Raw genomic sequence first — 14,737 nt, 5'->3', positions numbered from 1 at the left:
TTCCTTGGTTGTAGAATGTTTTATTTTCCATTGATTTCTTTTCCTGTTCATGGACAAGCTTCGATCGAATTAATATATTGATAACTTTAAATAGCAATCATTTGTTATTTCATTATAAAAACATGTTATTCCATTAGCTGCAACTATACAGTCTACTGCGCTGGAAATGGCAATCATTTAACACATGGAGGGCCAACATTTAGCTAAAGAGTGGCAACAAAAAATTATGCAGATTTGTGCTAGCTACCCCAAATAGAATTTTCTTTTTGAAATCAAGTAGAAAGGCTGGTTGTTTGTTCAATTCTGGGATCGGTATTAGATGGTGACAAAACCTTGTGAAGGATAAGAATCGGCATTTTGTCTTTGATTGCCACTTGTCGAACACAATCACTGCATTTCAAGAACCATGGCCTGGAATGCTAACCAGAAAAGTTAACCACCAAAGGACGGTGATCATCACTTTCAAAAGTAGGTCAAGAAGCAAAATGAAATAGAAAACGCCACACCCAATTTTTCGTTGACCATAAAAACCCGTCCGAAGGTAACAGAAGACATCAGTTGTTCAATTCCTCTCAACAGCACTCAACATGAAACTAGTAAACAGCATTACTTTTGATTTTATTGGTTTACATTTCCATTGTATTTTAAAGAATTTCCTTTTCTTTTGCGTAGTTCGTCATCGCCGCTTTCTTGGCCGTCGCTACCGCTGCACCTTCCAGCTACAAGCCGGAATACAAAGCTCCCAGCTACTCTGAACCAAGCTACTCCACACCAAGCTACCCCGCACCAGCCTACCCCGCAGCAGCCTACAACAAGGATAACAAATACGCCGACATTACCATCACCAGCCAATCTGATGAGCGCAACCTCGATGGCAGCAGCCAGTGGAGGTGAGTTTCATTCTTTGTACTCCTTTGTAATTTAAGAATTAAAGATACTGACATAAACAAAAATATTATTGTTTTCAACTTTCAGCTACGCCCAGTCTGATTACACCACTCGCGAAGAGTCTCAGGCTCAGAAGAAGATGGAAGGAGTCACTTACGATTCTTACGGCAAAGAATCGTACGGTGAAGTCCTAGGCAACACCAACAAGGGATCCTCTTATTGGGTTTCTCCTGAAGGCGAGAAATTCACTTTGACCTGGACCGCTGATGATGCTGGATTCCAGCCCAAAGGTGACCACTTGCCCGTCGCTCCCGTCCATGAATACGAGCTCCCAGTTGCTCCCGTCCACGAATACGAACTCCCGGTCGCCCCAGCTCTTCCTTATTCCCGCACAGGTCCCGGTTATTAAGATACAAACGTTTCGTTAAACAGTACTGAAGAAAAATGTGTCCGGCACGAAATATGCAAGTTTAACTTATTCATGACAAATGTACGCAATAAAAAATATTTAAAAAAAACGAATTTTCCGTCCGTTCAGTAATATCGTATGAGATTTGAAGGTAACACAGCAACGTCAGCGTTTTACACTTTTGTGATTTAATGACAAATAATTTCATTTTCTTAAATTCACAACGCGCATTGGCATCATGTAATCGGATTTCCACCATACGACATCAAGATGTAGACTATGGGACATAGAGCTCTCAGTTCTACTTTATCGGCTTCTAATCAAACGTGAATACAAACATTAAGGGATTGTGGTGGGTCTGCCCATAAAGGAGAAATAAAGAATCTAGGCTGTTTGACTCAATTTCTCAGGTGCCGTAAAGGTATCATTTAGCATTACTTCAACGGTCAAAATAAACGCATTTGTCGGGATTCGAACCCAGGGTAATAGCCTAGCATTCACCCACTATAGCATCATGCCACACTTACGCACATTAAAATTTGAACAGTTGCTACCATTTTGATAAGCAGATGACAATTGAAGGAAGTTTGGATTGGGATGTGCGGTCCTGGCACAGTGGTTATAGCCCTCCCATTGTAATCTGTCGCTCCGTGTTCGATTCCCGCCACCTCCCGATTTCTCTACTGTTCCTCCAATTGCCAAATGTGCTTATGTGTTGCGTCATCCCATCACTTCATCGGAACAAGACAACGCTCAACATCGTCGCAACGGATTCTACATTCGACATCTTCGCAACGGATTCTACATTCGACATCTTCGTATCGGATTCTACTCACCACATCTTCAGATACTCATCGCTGGATTATGCAACGCCGATGGATATGCCAATGGCATCCATAAATATAAAATGACATGCAGGCACAACCACAAAAACCAAACTACACGTATGACACCTTACACAACAACTCAACACGTTTACAGACGCAACACTCGATCTAGTAGTGCCGTTCACTGCAATATAAAGATCGATTCGCTAACTTGGTGGAGAAGTGGTAGCTTGTAGGTTGTTCGTTAGTCTTCTACCTCCAACAAGGTGGGGCAGGCAGCTAATCATCGAGCAATGATCCTCTTCGATACCCGCAACCTCTTTTTCATACGTCTAACGCACTAATAGCCAATTGAATAACGTTGACAACCTGATTTGCCAAGTTATCACGAGCGGTCAAGTGATGACATCCAAGTCCCTAAAAGGCAATTTGAAAGTTGGCCGAATATACAACAGGCTGCAGCAATATCACACGCTAATCAAAAATTTCAATGAATTTGGTAAAAGTTAGGGAAATAGTGAAAAGACAGCACAGGAAGTGGGACAAGCCTGTTAGTATATTAATGTGGAAATTGTGTGGAGGTGAAAACTTGTATACTGGGTCATCTTGTGAGATCGGCTTGATAGAAATTTTTCTTGAAATATGAACGGACAAACGTTTCGTTCGCTGCGGTGCGTGAAAGCCTTTTACGCACAACGAATAGTGATGTCCTTTTGTCGGCTTTTTGTTTCTTCTGTTTTCTTTTTTTTCCGTTTCAAATTGTGGTCCTATCGGAGTTCCATGGCGAACGCGTACAAAGGAAGACGAAATTCTCATCTCTTACAGAGATGAAAGTGCGGCTATTTAAACAATTCACAGCTCGTTAAACAAGCGGCCTGCCCGCCAGACTCCTTGGTGATTTGATGTGTTTGTTAAATACTACATCTTTGATTGTATATACGGATATCTATATATATAGAAGCTCTATATCCTGTGCAGTTCAACGTGCCAGTGACCTAATATCGAGATAGAAAATGATAACGAGCGGCTTTAGAAATGAATGATATAACGTCGTTAAATTAGTCGCATGTCACGGTTTTGTGTTGACGCAATATAGAAACTAAATATTTTGAATAAAACTGCTGGCTAGTAGGAAGATGGTGTCACATTACATGATAAATATTCCGTGATCTAGTTATAGGAATTTGCACCCATTTCCGTTGGTATAGCGTTTCTCTGTAAGGAGAACATTGCCATACTACCAGCAACCATCGGCAGCTATTAACTATCAGTAATAAGTAGAGTGGTAGCAAGCAAAACAGCTGACGGTGCGCTTTCATCTTCTTCGCGTTATATGATATAAGAAACGGCTGATATAATTTGGTTTGGAACGTGGACAATAGTGAGACTATAAGGAGACGATTTTGTGGGCACGTAACACATCGTTTTGTTTCGCAGCCCAAGACAAAACATCCCACCCAATGGGAAACTGGATTTCCTATTGAGACGAAGAGAAAACGACCATCATTTTTACGCTATAGGACATTTGCTCAACCAATTTTCGTTACGGAAAAGAAAAACTATTTATACAAGTCTAGTAAGCTCGCTCTTTGTAGTCCCTCAGTCTCCTCTGTACACTCGGTCGTGCTTCTTCTGCATTCTCCGCCAAGATTCCTTGTATTGACATCATAGGCCGCTGTGAGCCGAAGCGACTAGAAGGATGTCGTCGCTAGTGGCGACTGTTTTGCTGGTTCTGTTCATCACGTCCGGCCTTAATTCGCCTGTAGTTTCCTCAACCCCAACATACGAACAAGACGATGTCATTGATGTTACACATCAAAGACGATTGCAACGACAGTCCAGGGCACCCGATGTTGCTTTCACCGAAGATTCTTACTTGGAGGCTCTGAAACATTCGCGGGACAGTCGCAGAAAAGGCTCTGCTCCAACATTCCATCATCCGCATGCAAATCCTCACGAGAGCAGTTCACATGGAATCGTTCAAGGTGCAGACCATCACGTGCACACACATTTCCATCCTGAAACACCAAAGTATGAATACGCGTCGACGAGCAGACCGTTAACAGCGATGGAGAAAAATTATTTGAAACCAAAAAAACCACCAACGTTCGACGAAAAAGACGTTACAGATGTAGAACAATCGATCGATGAAGAACAATCAGCGGAGGAGGAGCAATCAGAAGAGGAGGAACACTCGGAGGAGTTGATCGAATCCGATGCTAGTACCCAATTTGTCCGATTAGTCAAACGTTCAAATAACAATGCCGCATCTGCTAATTTAGCGTACTCAACATACTCATCAGCCAACTTGGCGAATGTAATGAACCCAAAACGCAACGACATCAAGACCGTGCAGCTGATAGAAAACAAGAGCGACGAGCAGCAAACGAACCGGATCGCGACCAAACACAAGCATCAGATTTTAATCAAATTACCCGAATCGATGGAACAGATTAAAAACAGGGCTGCTAGCGTCTTTAGAAACGGAATGAGCAACGTCGGATCTACGGTCAACAAGTTGAACAGTTTGACAAACAGAATCCACACATGGTTGCCGGCTGTAAATGCAGTGGGTCGCAGGAAGAAACGCTCCGTGTCTGACGAGGAGAATAACAACAAAGACGACATCAAAAAGCGGCAATCAACGAATGGCGCTCACAAAATGTCCAGCACCAATAACCGGCCTTTACGATTTCGGTTCCAAAAGTTGTCACCCAATTCTAAAAAGACTTTTGCGCATTCATCCGATAAACGATTGGCTAGTTCCAAGTTTCAGAACTTGAAAACTACGAAACTGAAGCGCGTACTGCCCTGGTTCTATTTCAAGTTGTCCAGCAGAAACCAAAAGGGAACGGTGAGTCGAGAAGCAGATGACATTGAACGCAACGAAAACTTACTGGATAAAAGTGACAGTAATTTAATCACATCCTCATTTCTTACCCAAAAATCATCTTCGGATGATACGCAAAACGTCAAAGATACCCTGTTAAATAAAGGAGGCCCTGCACATGTCGATCATTCAAAGTTCACTCATGGCCACGGTATCGTCGTTGCATCCGTTCCTGGGTCGAGTTCAGTTAAGGACACTGTCGCTCACGGTATCGTGTCACAGTCGAACGATCTGTCGCCTTACACTCACGGTCACGGTGTTATTGTCCCCAATGAACCGTTAATCAATAATCCGTCTTTAGGAGAGTCTTCGCTCGTATCAGACGTCGTTGATAATCAGAACATCCTGGCCGGTTTTATCAACGGAACAGCCCCCAATCCATCGTCGTCTACATCAAATCTAATTGGTGATCACGATGTTCTCGAAACAGGCGAGAACATTTCACCTGTTGATTCTCTAATTGCAAGCCTCGACGGGCCTGTCTTAACAACAGGTGTCTTTGAAGATGAAATAGATTTAGCGTTAGATGATTTAGAATCATTGATGACGGACATCATCATAGCTCCGCTTCAAGTGGAAGCTGTCGTGGCAGAAGGCGGCAGTTCAAATGAAACTACCGCGGAATCGCCAGACTCATCCGATGCGGTCATCATCGAAGCCGCCGAAGGCAATCAGCCGGATTCCATTCCTGTCGTCTCCAACTTGGCTCATCTTCTGGTTGCCTCTTCCGGCAGTAATCCATCATCGTCCAGCTCATCTTCATCAAGCAGTTCCATTAGCAGCGGAGGCGTAACTGGTGGGGATACATCCGCCGTATCCGTCGATCCATTCCCTTTGATCTACACCATCGGATTGGCTGCCATCGGCATTTTTGTTTTGACGTTGCCCATTTGGGTTCCGTTTGTCGTTGCCAGGATGAAGAAACGCCGCAATTCATTTAGTCGTCGTAGTCCGTTTATCTTCCCGATAGGGTCAACCAACAATGACGCGGAATTTCATTCCTATTCCACTTTGTTACACCAGCTGACGCCGTCGGATGATTCATTCAATAACCCAGGACCGTTGAATTCTGAGGATTTGTATGGACCTGAGCACACCAATTACTTTGACAGAAAAGCAGCAGCTCGTCGTCGACGATAAACAATAGTCCTGGTACTATAACACCCAAGAAGCTCCCGATTGTGATGCTAATTACACACGCGATTAATTCTTTCCACTAACTTCACTACCATGTCTTCAATGTATAATCATTAGACTTCGCTGGCGCATTTATTTATGTATACCCCGGATACGCTATCACCAATACTTTAAGGCTTTGACATGGCTGCTTATTTATTTCATTGAAGAAGAAAAAAAACTATTTGTTTAGACATATACATACATTTGTTTCGTGTGTACTTTTTAATTGATTTTTTAAGTTTTTGCCTGCCAACGCAATTCCCGGGGTGCATTTTCCTCGCCAGGTAAGATTTAAGATATTGGATTGGATTCAAAACAGCTGCTGAAATGATGATTGATCTATAGTTGTACGTTAAACTCTCGCTTTATAAGAAGTTGAATGAATGTTGCTGTCTGCGAAAAAAATGCCTTCCCACATTGATCAACCTGCCATTTGACAGGTTGAATTCTATAGATGTGCTGATGCTAAGGTATAGATGTGCCACCTGATGAACAACTATAATCAGACCGGAAAGAACGATGCAACAGTAAATTGCTGTTACTTTCGGTGAGTAAACTGAAAGTAGCGAGTGAAACGGTGATTTGTTGTTGTTTGGTTGTTGCAAATGTCATGGACATGGAATTTAGAGTACGAAAAAATTCGTTAAATATTTGATCGTATAAAGCGTGCAAAAGTTATCCAGCAAACGGAAGTCACTAGATGTCCATTTGCGATTCAATTATGCCGATTAACGCATAAAATTCTGACATACAAATTCGGACTTATATATGGTAATGGCTCCAGAAGGGCTTGTCGTGATGACTCTATCGCTTTATTTTGGTTTTAAAAAGCACATAACTGGTGAATTCTTTTTCCGTTGGCCATCACAATATTCTATATTTCAGCTGAAATATAGTCGTGCATCAGGATAAGTGTGTCAACACTGTCATGCTGGGCGAAGAGGTTTCACAACACTGTATAAAGTTATACTATATTGCTGGCGAATTCTGATGCTGCCAGTGAGTTCTTCAGCTTATTATTCGTGCTACTCCAAAAGAACTGAGGAGGAAGTGCAAAAACGCTGTTTTCCTTTTCTATTGCTAAATTTTGCGTAATAATCATAAGACGAAAATCCTCGGCAGCCCTGATATTCTTTATTGCTTTCAGAACACCCACCGTGAAATCCACTGAAACAGTATCTCTTGCAATTTAGGTAACAAAATGGCCATATGGTGGAAATATGTTTGAAATATCCAAAGCACCAATAGTTTGCAAGCTCACAATGTATGAGAAATCGGGTTGTCGTTAACGACAGACGTAAGGGGTTACTGTGTACAACGGTATTGTAACGTTAATATTATCCATTCGCCAAATAGAAAACAAGAAAGAAGGAATTGTTCATATACAGAGATAGACGTTGTTTACTTGTGTCTCGAAAGGAGGACCTTACACCACCCTACACCTGTTGTAATATATCGAACGTGAACCGAGTGTTTGTACTTTCAGGGAAATTGTCGAAGAATTAAAACACAATAGGAAGTGGAACGGGTTTGTTAGCATTAATTGGGCAGCAATTGTGAGACTAAAACACGTACAACATTAGGCCGTATTCTAATAGTGGCATTGAAAGCAGCTTATTCGATTAAACCAGGCTATTTGAGCGCTAATCATTAGAGCGGTTTATTTATAGGAAATGTCGTGTAACAAAAATTAGTACGCACAGTTTCACACTATTCTTTATGTAACCCTTTGCGTTTCTGTTATGGCATGTGCCGATGTCTGCAAGCGGTGTGAATGAGGGAAAGGAACACTATCAATGGCGCCAATGATCCAACAATTGTTTAAATATACCTATGCTGCAGGTAGGATGCGTTCAACAACAGCCATCAGCGAATCTATTTTTCTCTCTGCTATTCTAAAATCCAACAAACGAAAATATTTAATGGTATGGGGGGATCGTGGAAGGAAGTGAAGATCGAAAATTTGGTGCCCTGATGCATGATCTAGATTTTTTATTTAACATTTACAGCACAATTTTTTTACCACTTGCATCCTTTTCCTTCTTGGATATCTTGCTGCTGCTATTTTTGTCTATTCAATTACTTTATTTTTTGCACTCGTCGTCCCCATTTCGCCCTCTTGTTTTACAAGATTAACATCAGCCCTATCTATACAGGTTCTATATATATATATATAGAAATGACGCTCTTATATTTCTTATACATGCAAAGAAACGCATGGCTTGTCTTTGGGATTGAGATACGTCTCGTTGAGCAAGAAGTCGCCGCACCGTGTACCATTGTCGTTTCGTTTTATGACTTGTAATATTTATGATTATACCGTGGTCATCTATAGTAGATGTAAGTATTGCATTGGACATAGGCCTATACTATAGTGGAACGTTCCGCTGACCCAGTATCCCACAACATCTTCAATTGTACACACGTGTGCAATTGGCCGTTTTGGCCAGCAGTGCCGGACAATGTTTAGCGCGCTAGAGTGTGTAATGCGCTGGTGAGGCGGTCCTCTCTTACACCAACCGAATAAAGAGGCACGACTTTCTCCCGCTATTTTTTTTTTTTTTTTCTGTTTGTTTTGTTTAACCCACTGTATAAAAGTGACGAGCCGCTAGCTAGCCATTTCAGTCTTTCAGTGTCTTATCTCTGGCGCTAATCGTTCGTTACGGCTCTCCTTTTGCTTCATCATCGCACTGCCTCTCGGCCCCCTTTTGATTGAAAAAGAGTGGCCTGACTAGAGCGCAAATCCACATTGTTCTTTCGTCGGCTTTTCTCCAAAGAAAAACAACAACAAAGAAGTGTTTGGAAGGCGGAAGACGGGGGAAAAAAGTGATCTTTGTTAGATTGTTCTGTTGCATCAGCTCTACTTTTTTTTTTTTCACTCGAGCGATTAAATCTTTTGCTGTCCACCTTCCCGTATACACGAAAAGACGTTGCAGCCATCTGTAATTACACAAGATAATTATAGAGAAACATCAGAGACGAAGACGAAGACATTAAGAGATCCTTCTGGTGGATTGCTCATTTTTCAAGGACTACGGGGAGAACCGGAATTAAACCGCATCCAGCAGCCGTGTTGGGTAAGTTTTTCTTTTCAGAACCAAACAGTTATGTCCTAATTAGGGGATCAAGCGAAACAAATTATTCAGTAAGAAAAGAAAAAAAAAAGTAAAAAGAAATTCCTAACTTAACTGAAAGGACAGTTACTGACTCTATCAGACTTTCTTTTTCTTGGTGCTATAAGGTACATCGGTGTATACAGTATCGTGAACGAGCACCGTAAGGTGCAATTGACAACAACATCACGTGATTGCAGCTGTCGATTGTTTTGCAGACTCAGCTGGGCAAACCAAGAAACGAAGAAAACGAAAGAAAAAAGTCCACTGACTGCTGATTCCGCTTTTGTATTTCAGGTATAGTGTCACAATAGCCCAAACTGTTGCAGCTTTAATTTTTTGTTTGATTGAAACAATTAAATGACCTCTAGTCCTTTGTTTTGCAGAAGAAACGGGATACGATGTCAACATTTTAGCCACCAAAAAAATAAACTTAAGATCAACACAAAGTCAAATACGACACGACGACACGTTGTTGAGATCGTCAACGTCTCTCCGGCAAGAGGTTCCGTACAAAAATGGTGTCGTTAATAGCGACGATTGTCGTTGTCCTGTTGTTGTCCGTGTCCGGACCACAGATGGTCTCCGCGGCACCCATTCGCCAACAAAGAGGTATACACAAAAACGTTTACACATTTTATAATGCCTATACAGTGTATAGAAAAATTACTTTCAAAGCAAATGTTAATAACACACGAGTCGTTTGCAATTTTGATATCTCTCACATTTCAGTTCTTCTTAATGTTTGCATGTTTTCGGCAGCAGATGTTGGACAAAACGAAGACAGTTTGAAATTAGAAGCTGACAGCAATTTAGCCGATGATTGGACGGAACGGAAATATCCACCACCCACCGATGATGTCGACACGACACATAAATACACTCACGGTCACGGTATCGTGACTAGTTCCCTAGTTCAAGAGCCTTCGCCAATATCGGAGGCTGTCGTCCAGCACAGCGTCCTAACAGACCAAGAGGAGCTGGATTCAACAATCAATGATTTGTTGTCCCAACTGCAAACGGATCTGACAACCGGTTTAGTGTCAACTGCCGGATTGCTTCCCGATATCAATTTCATGAACACAGACACAGATGTCGTCATCGTCGACGCCCCACCGCCCGTTGAGGCTGTCGAAGCTGAGGACGACGACGAGTTCGTCGAAGCCGTTGAAGAGAATCAACCGAGTTCGGTGCCTGCTGTCTCTAATTTAGCCAACTTGTTGTTTCCTCAATCGGACAGCAGCCCGTCGTCTGCCGCTTCTTCATCCAGCTCGTCGTCCAGCAGCGACAATTTCAGCAGTGGAGGAATACTTGGCGGTTCAGTATCTTCCACGTCGATTGCGAACCCTTTCGTTATTCTCTTCAGTTACGGGTTGGCGGCCGTCAGCGTCTTTGCCTTGACTTTGCCACTTTGGGTTCCGTTTGTGGTCGCCAAGAGACGCCACGCGCTTGGCCCGTTAAGGAAGAAACTCTATCCGCTCAACAGGAAGAAAGCAGCACCGCTAATCCCTGCTAATCAAACAATTAAGCAACCGGAAATCTATTACCAACAGCAAGAAAATGAAAAATTACCATACAGTCATTACGAAGAGGGCTTCGGGGTGACCCAGCCCCCAAGCGCAGGTATTGCTGAGATGTACCACTTTGCTGATGGCAGTCCAGATATTCCGGCCGATGTCGGTTTGCATCTCGGACCCTATTCTGCTTTTTTCAGCAATTCGTTGTGGCCGAAATCGGACGAGCAATTGAGCGATCCAGGACCGCTCAAATCGAAAAGCGTCTACGGTCCTATAAGCAATTTTTTCTTGAAAGCCGCGCATAAGAATTCCATTAGAAGGAGATTGCAAAAGAAAAAGCAATAAAACGTATTATTATTATTATTATTGCGTGTATTATCAAATCCCTCGCCCTTTTTGTTTATTGTGGTGTTAAATCAATAGCTTGTATTACCTCACTGCGTAAGGTTCGTTGGCTGTGCATTCAGTCAACGGATGACGTGTGCATGACTTTAACCTTCGTTTTAAAAAACCTGCAAGGTCGTCCTCTGCACTTTTGATTTCTTGATGCTCGTGTACTTATTGTGCTTTGTACGATTTCCGTGGACCAGAAACCGTGCTAAGGTTAACGCTTTGAATATTTAATTTTTCCTAACATTTGCTTCAAATAAACATAAAATCAAAGGCTTTTTCTTTGTTGCCAAGATCCAGCATTTGCCACACCGAACATCGGCAGCTTTTCAGGAAGGTTGCGTAAACTAAGGTGAGGAAATTACATTGAAAATGCATGAAAATAAATCTGGGCGTAGTCACGTGAAGCAGTTTCGTAGATCCCGCGTGATGGATCACGAGTATAAAGCACTAAAAATTTAGGAAAGACCGACTTACAGGTAACTGAGCGTGTAACGAATCCCGCACCCGAACGATTTATCCGAAGCGAATTCTTCAGTGGTCGCCAGGTGGCAGTTAACATTCGTTCTTTTGCAGTTGGATGGAAAAAGGGAAAGAAAAATCAAAGCCGCTTTTTGTACTGCTATTTTCGCTTTGACTTTTGACGAAAGTTTCGTGACCTACGGTCCCTTTTTAGGTATACGAAGAAGATGGGTGTTGACATAGCGCGTGAACGTCTAATCAAGGATCCGAAAAAGCCAATGAAATTTGTAGGACACAGTTAAGGGCTAAGTTATTGCATTCCGGGTTGTCCTTGTGGAATCTTGGAACTCAATGGCTCCCGGTGTTCGCAAAGTTCCCGATAGTATTGGAGAAAAAAAAATGACACAGTATTATCAAAATTGAACACTGATTTCGATTAAGTTATTGGTTTTCTCGTTATACCATCCGTTTTTTTTTTAAACGAAAATGACATGCTGTTATAGCGCAGCAACTTTGTTTTTTTACGTTTAGTTACGTCTAGTTCAAAAACTATAAGGCCATTGGAAAAATAAACTTGATTTCCGTGATTTTTATTTAATTCTGAATTGAAATCATGTATTTTAAGCAAAATTTAGAATTTGGCCAAAATTGAAAAAGTGGGAAGGCTATACCCTTACCACTTTTGTCAAAATCTGCAAAAAACGACATCTCTTGGAATTCGACAAAAAACACACCGTATAATTCAAATTGAACGCTGATTTCAAATCTGTCATTGATTTCTTGTTAAATCAACGGATTTTGAAATAAAATATAACAAAATGCTGTTAGTGTCCCAACAAAATCTTTGGTTTTTTACGTTTAGTTCAAAAACTATAAGGCCAATGAAAAAATGAACTTGATTTCCGTATTTTTCATTCAATTCTGAATCGAAATCACGTATTTAAAGCAAAATTTGAAATTTGGTCAAAAATGAAAAAGTGGGAAGGCTATACCCTTACCATTTTTGTCAAAATCTGCAAAAAACGACATCTCTTGGAATTAGCTGAAACTTACACGTGATACTCAAAATAGGGTACTGATTTGTTAAATCTAATTATTTTTCTCATCAAATCATCCATTTTTGAAATATTTTAAATAACCCTTATTTGGGATTTATATAATAGACCTATAAATTTTTTTATTTGTGATCATAGTTTAAGAAATAAAGGCAAAAAACAAACAAAGTGGGTGCGCTATAAGGTTATTTTGAAACGCTAAAATACCTGTCCCGACTTAAATTGAAAACTAACTCGTAAAGCCACGAGATGTTAACAGAATTCAAAAACATGCCGTTGCTGAGTATCAGTTATTTACGTATTTCTTTGCTAAAAGGCTCTTAGTGACGTTTTGTGCACCGTTGTGGTTTAACTTTAGTTGCATTTCACGGTAGTTTTGTTCGACAGTTGCTGGCTAAAATATCAATATTTTTTTTTGTCAAGTGGCCACCACATTTCTGGTTTAGACCTCCGTTGCTTATGGGCTTTTGTTGTTACCTCACCAACTGAAGATTACAGCTGAGGTTTGAGAATCCAACGGTACGAGTAAGCTCTGCATGTTTGGCTCCATGTCGTTTCGTTAATTCATCAGAATAAAATAAGAATAAACGAACTTTTCTTTTGTTTCCACAATGCAAACATAAGCACGGAATTGTTTCCTGCGCTTTGATGGACCTTCGTTTCTACAGCTGCGCAAATGACAAAAGTCTATACCTACAGATATAACTTTAACCTGAAATGTTTCTATCTTAAGGATAGCTACAAGAAATATGCTTCTTCTTTAAAGACATATCTTTTTTAGGAAGAATGCATTACAGCCTACAGAGATGATGCGCATTTATGTCAACACCTGTTGCCATACCGATCTAGGTTATAGGACGGATGCCATTTACATGTAAATTTTGACATCACTCAGCCAATAATATCTATTTTTTTAATAGTAAAAGTTCACGTTCATCAGGAAAGAAAACACTTTTTGAAACAGCCCTTGCGATCTACATATATTAGGGATCTATAGTTGATCCCAGTGAGACAAGCTTTTAGATCCAAGATGTAGCACAAGTGAAATACATTTGCAAACCGAAATAGCAACTAGGCCATGTCCTTCGTTCATCTACACCAATACATGTGAAATGGTGTAGGGCAGTTTGAAGCAGTGCATCCCCAATACAGGTATAATGACTTCATCTTCAGAAAAGGTGGGACCGTAATACCATTAATAAAATTGTTCAGCAGAACAGCCCGTCATGGCTGCGGTACACTTGGTAGTCTAATCTTGTTACTTCTCTTTTTCCTCAAACATATACTGTGAATACGCATGTATAGTACCGTTAGCGGATGGTAATATGGAAACTAAAGTGCCTCTACGTCCGCTCTTATCTGCGATTATCACTTGTGCCAGGTTAGCGTTTGAACAAAGGCGAGTAACGAGGGCGAGCAACCAGCAAGGCGTACGGGAATGCAGATCTAGAAAGAAATCTTTTTGAAATGAAAAACGAAAAATCATGTTTTGCTTAAGGGTCTAATCAGCGTGCTGGTACTGCGTAATTTAGTCATTCTTTTTTCTACCGTTTTTCTTTGCGAATGAATGTTTGTTTTTGCGGTATCAGTACACACAGACCGCGAATGGTTAACCAAATTCTTTGCGTCCAACTAACGGATGGTATTTTATACGCTAATAAGCATATACAAAGCGAAAAGTTAAAAAACAAAGGTGGCATTGCTTAATTCCTTGCACAACACAAAAGCACTTCAACTCAAAGCCCCTGCCCTGCAATTCAGTTTGACAAGCTGGTCCGTCCACATTTCAAAGCGGTCCTGCACCTGCTGTCCCTTCAACAGCAATTGACAGGACCCATGTTTACATACGTAGCTCTTTGAAGGTTGTTGATGTCAGTATACCAGCAGTTTAAACTTTCCCCAGTCTGTCTGAAAAGAACAGCACTTTTGAGTTTTGTGTTATTGTTGAGTGCACAATTAGTTTAAATGTTCATAGTCATTTCAATACATCGACAGGGATCTGCTGTC

The 14,737-nt window shown here is 41.1% G+C and overlaps 2 protein-coding genes across 4 annotated transcripts; both read left to right on the top strand.

The window, feature by feature from the left end:
- The first annotated feature begins 439 nt into the window (after positions 1-439).
- Positions 440-1,397, top strand: LOC116915479 (pupal cuticle protein Edg-78E). Its single transcript, XM_032920638.2, has 3 exons — positions 440-596; positions 673-890; positions 976-1,397. The coding sequence occupies exons 1-3, from the start codon at positions 588-590 to the stop codon at positions 1,295-1,297; spliced, it is 549 nt and encodes a 182-aa protein (XP_032776529.2). The 5' UTR covers positions 440-587; the 3' UTR covers positions 1,298-1,397.
- Positions 1,398-8,763: 7,366 nt separating this feature from the next.
- On the top strand, positions 8,764-11,491 carry LOC123469806. 3 transcript variants are annotated; one of them, XM_045169135.1, is made up of 4 exons: positions 8,764-9,270; positions 9,435-9,603; positions 9,696-9,918; positions 10,069-11,491. In XM_045169135.1, exons 3-4 carry the CDS (start codon positions 9,825-9,827, stop codon positions 11,166-11,168), a joined length of 1,194 nt encoding a protein of 397 aa, XP_045025070.1. In that variant the 5' UTR covers positions 8,764-9,270; positions 9,435-9,603; positions 9,696-9,824; the 3' UTR covers positions 11,169-11,491. The 3 variants fall into 3 exon arrangements, with proteins under 3 accessions (XP_045025070.1, XP_045025069.1, XP_045025071.1); XM_045169134.1 differs by having other exon boundaries at positions 8,765-9,270; positions 9,693-9,918; XM_045169136.1 differs by having other exon boundaries at positions 8,769-9,270; positions 9,693-9,918; positions 10,072-11,491.
- The last annotated feature ends 3,246 nt before the right edge of the window (positions 11,492-14,737 follow it).

Source organism: Daphnia magna, linkage group LG2 (genome assembly GCF_020631705.1).
Source record: "Daphnia magna isolate NIES linkage group LG2, ASM2063170v1.1, whole genome shotgun sequence".
NCBI lineage: Eukaryota > Metazoa > Arthropoda > Branchiopoda > Diplostraca > Daphniidae > Daphnia > Daphnia magna.
Note: the sequence above shows the minus strand (reverse complement) of the source record. Positions and strands in the feature narration are given on the sequence as shown.

What these genes read in the sequence shown, in the direction of transcription:
- LOC123469806 (XM_045169135.1), top strand. Translation starts at nt 9,825, where the DNA reads ATGGTGTCGTTAATAGCGACGATTGTCGTTGTCCTGTTGTTGTCCGTG. An exon ending in ACCCATTCGCCAACAAAGAG is followed by an intron (nt 9,919 to 10,068) that starts GTATACACAAAA and finishes TGTTTTCGGCAG; the next exon opens with CAGATGTTGGACAAAACGAA.
- LOC116915479 (XM_032920638.2), top strand. An exon ending in GATGGCAGCAGCCAGTGGAG is followed by an intron (nt 891 to 975) that starts GTGAGTTTCATT and finishes TTCAACTTTCAG; the next exon opens with CTACGCCCAGTCTGATTACA.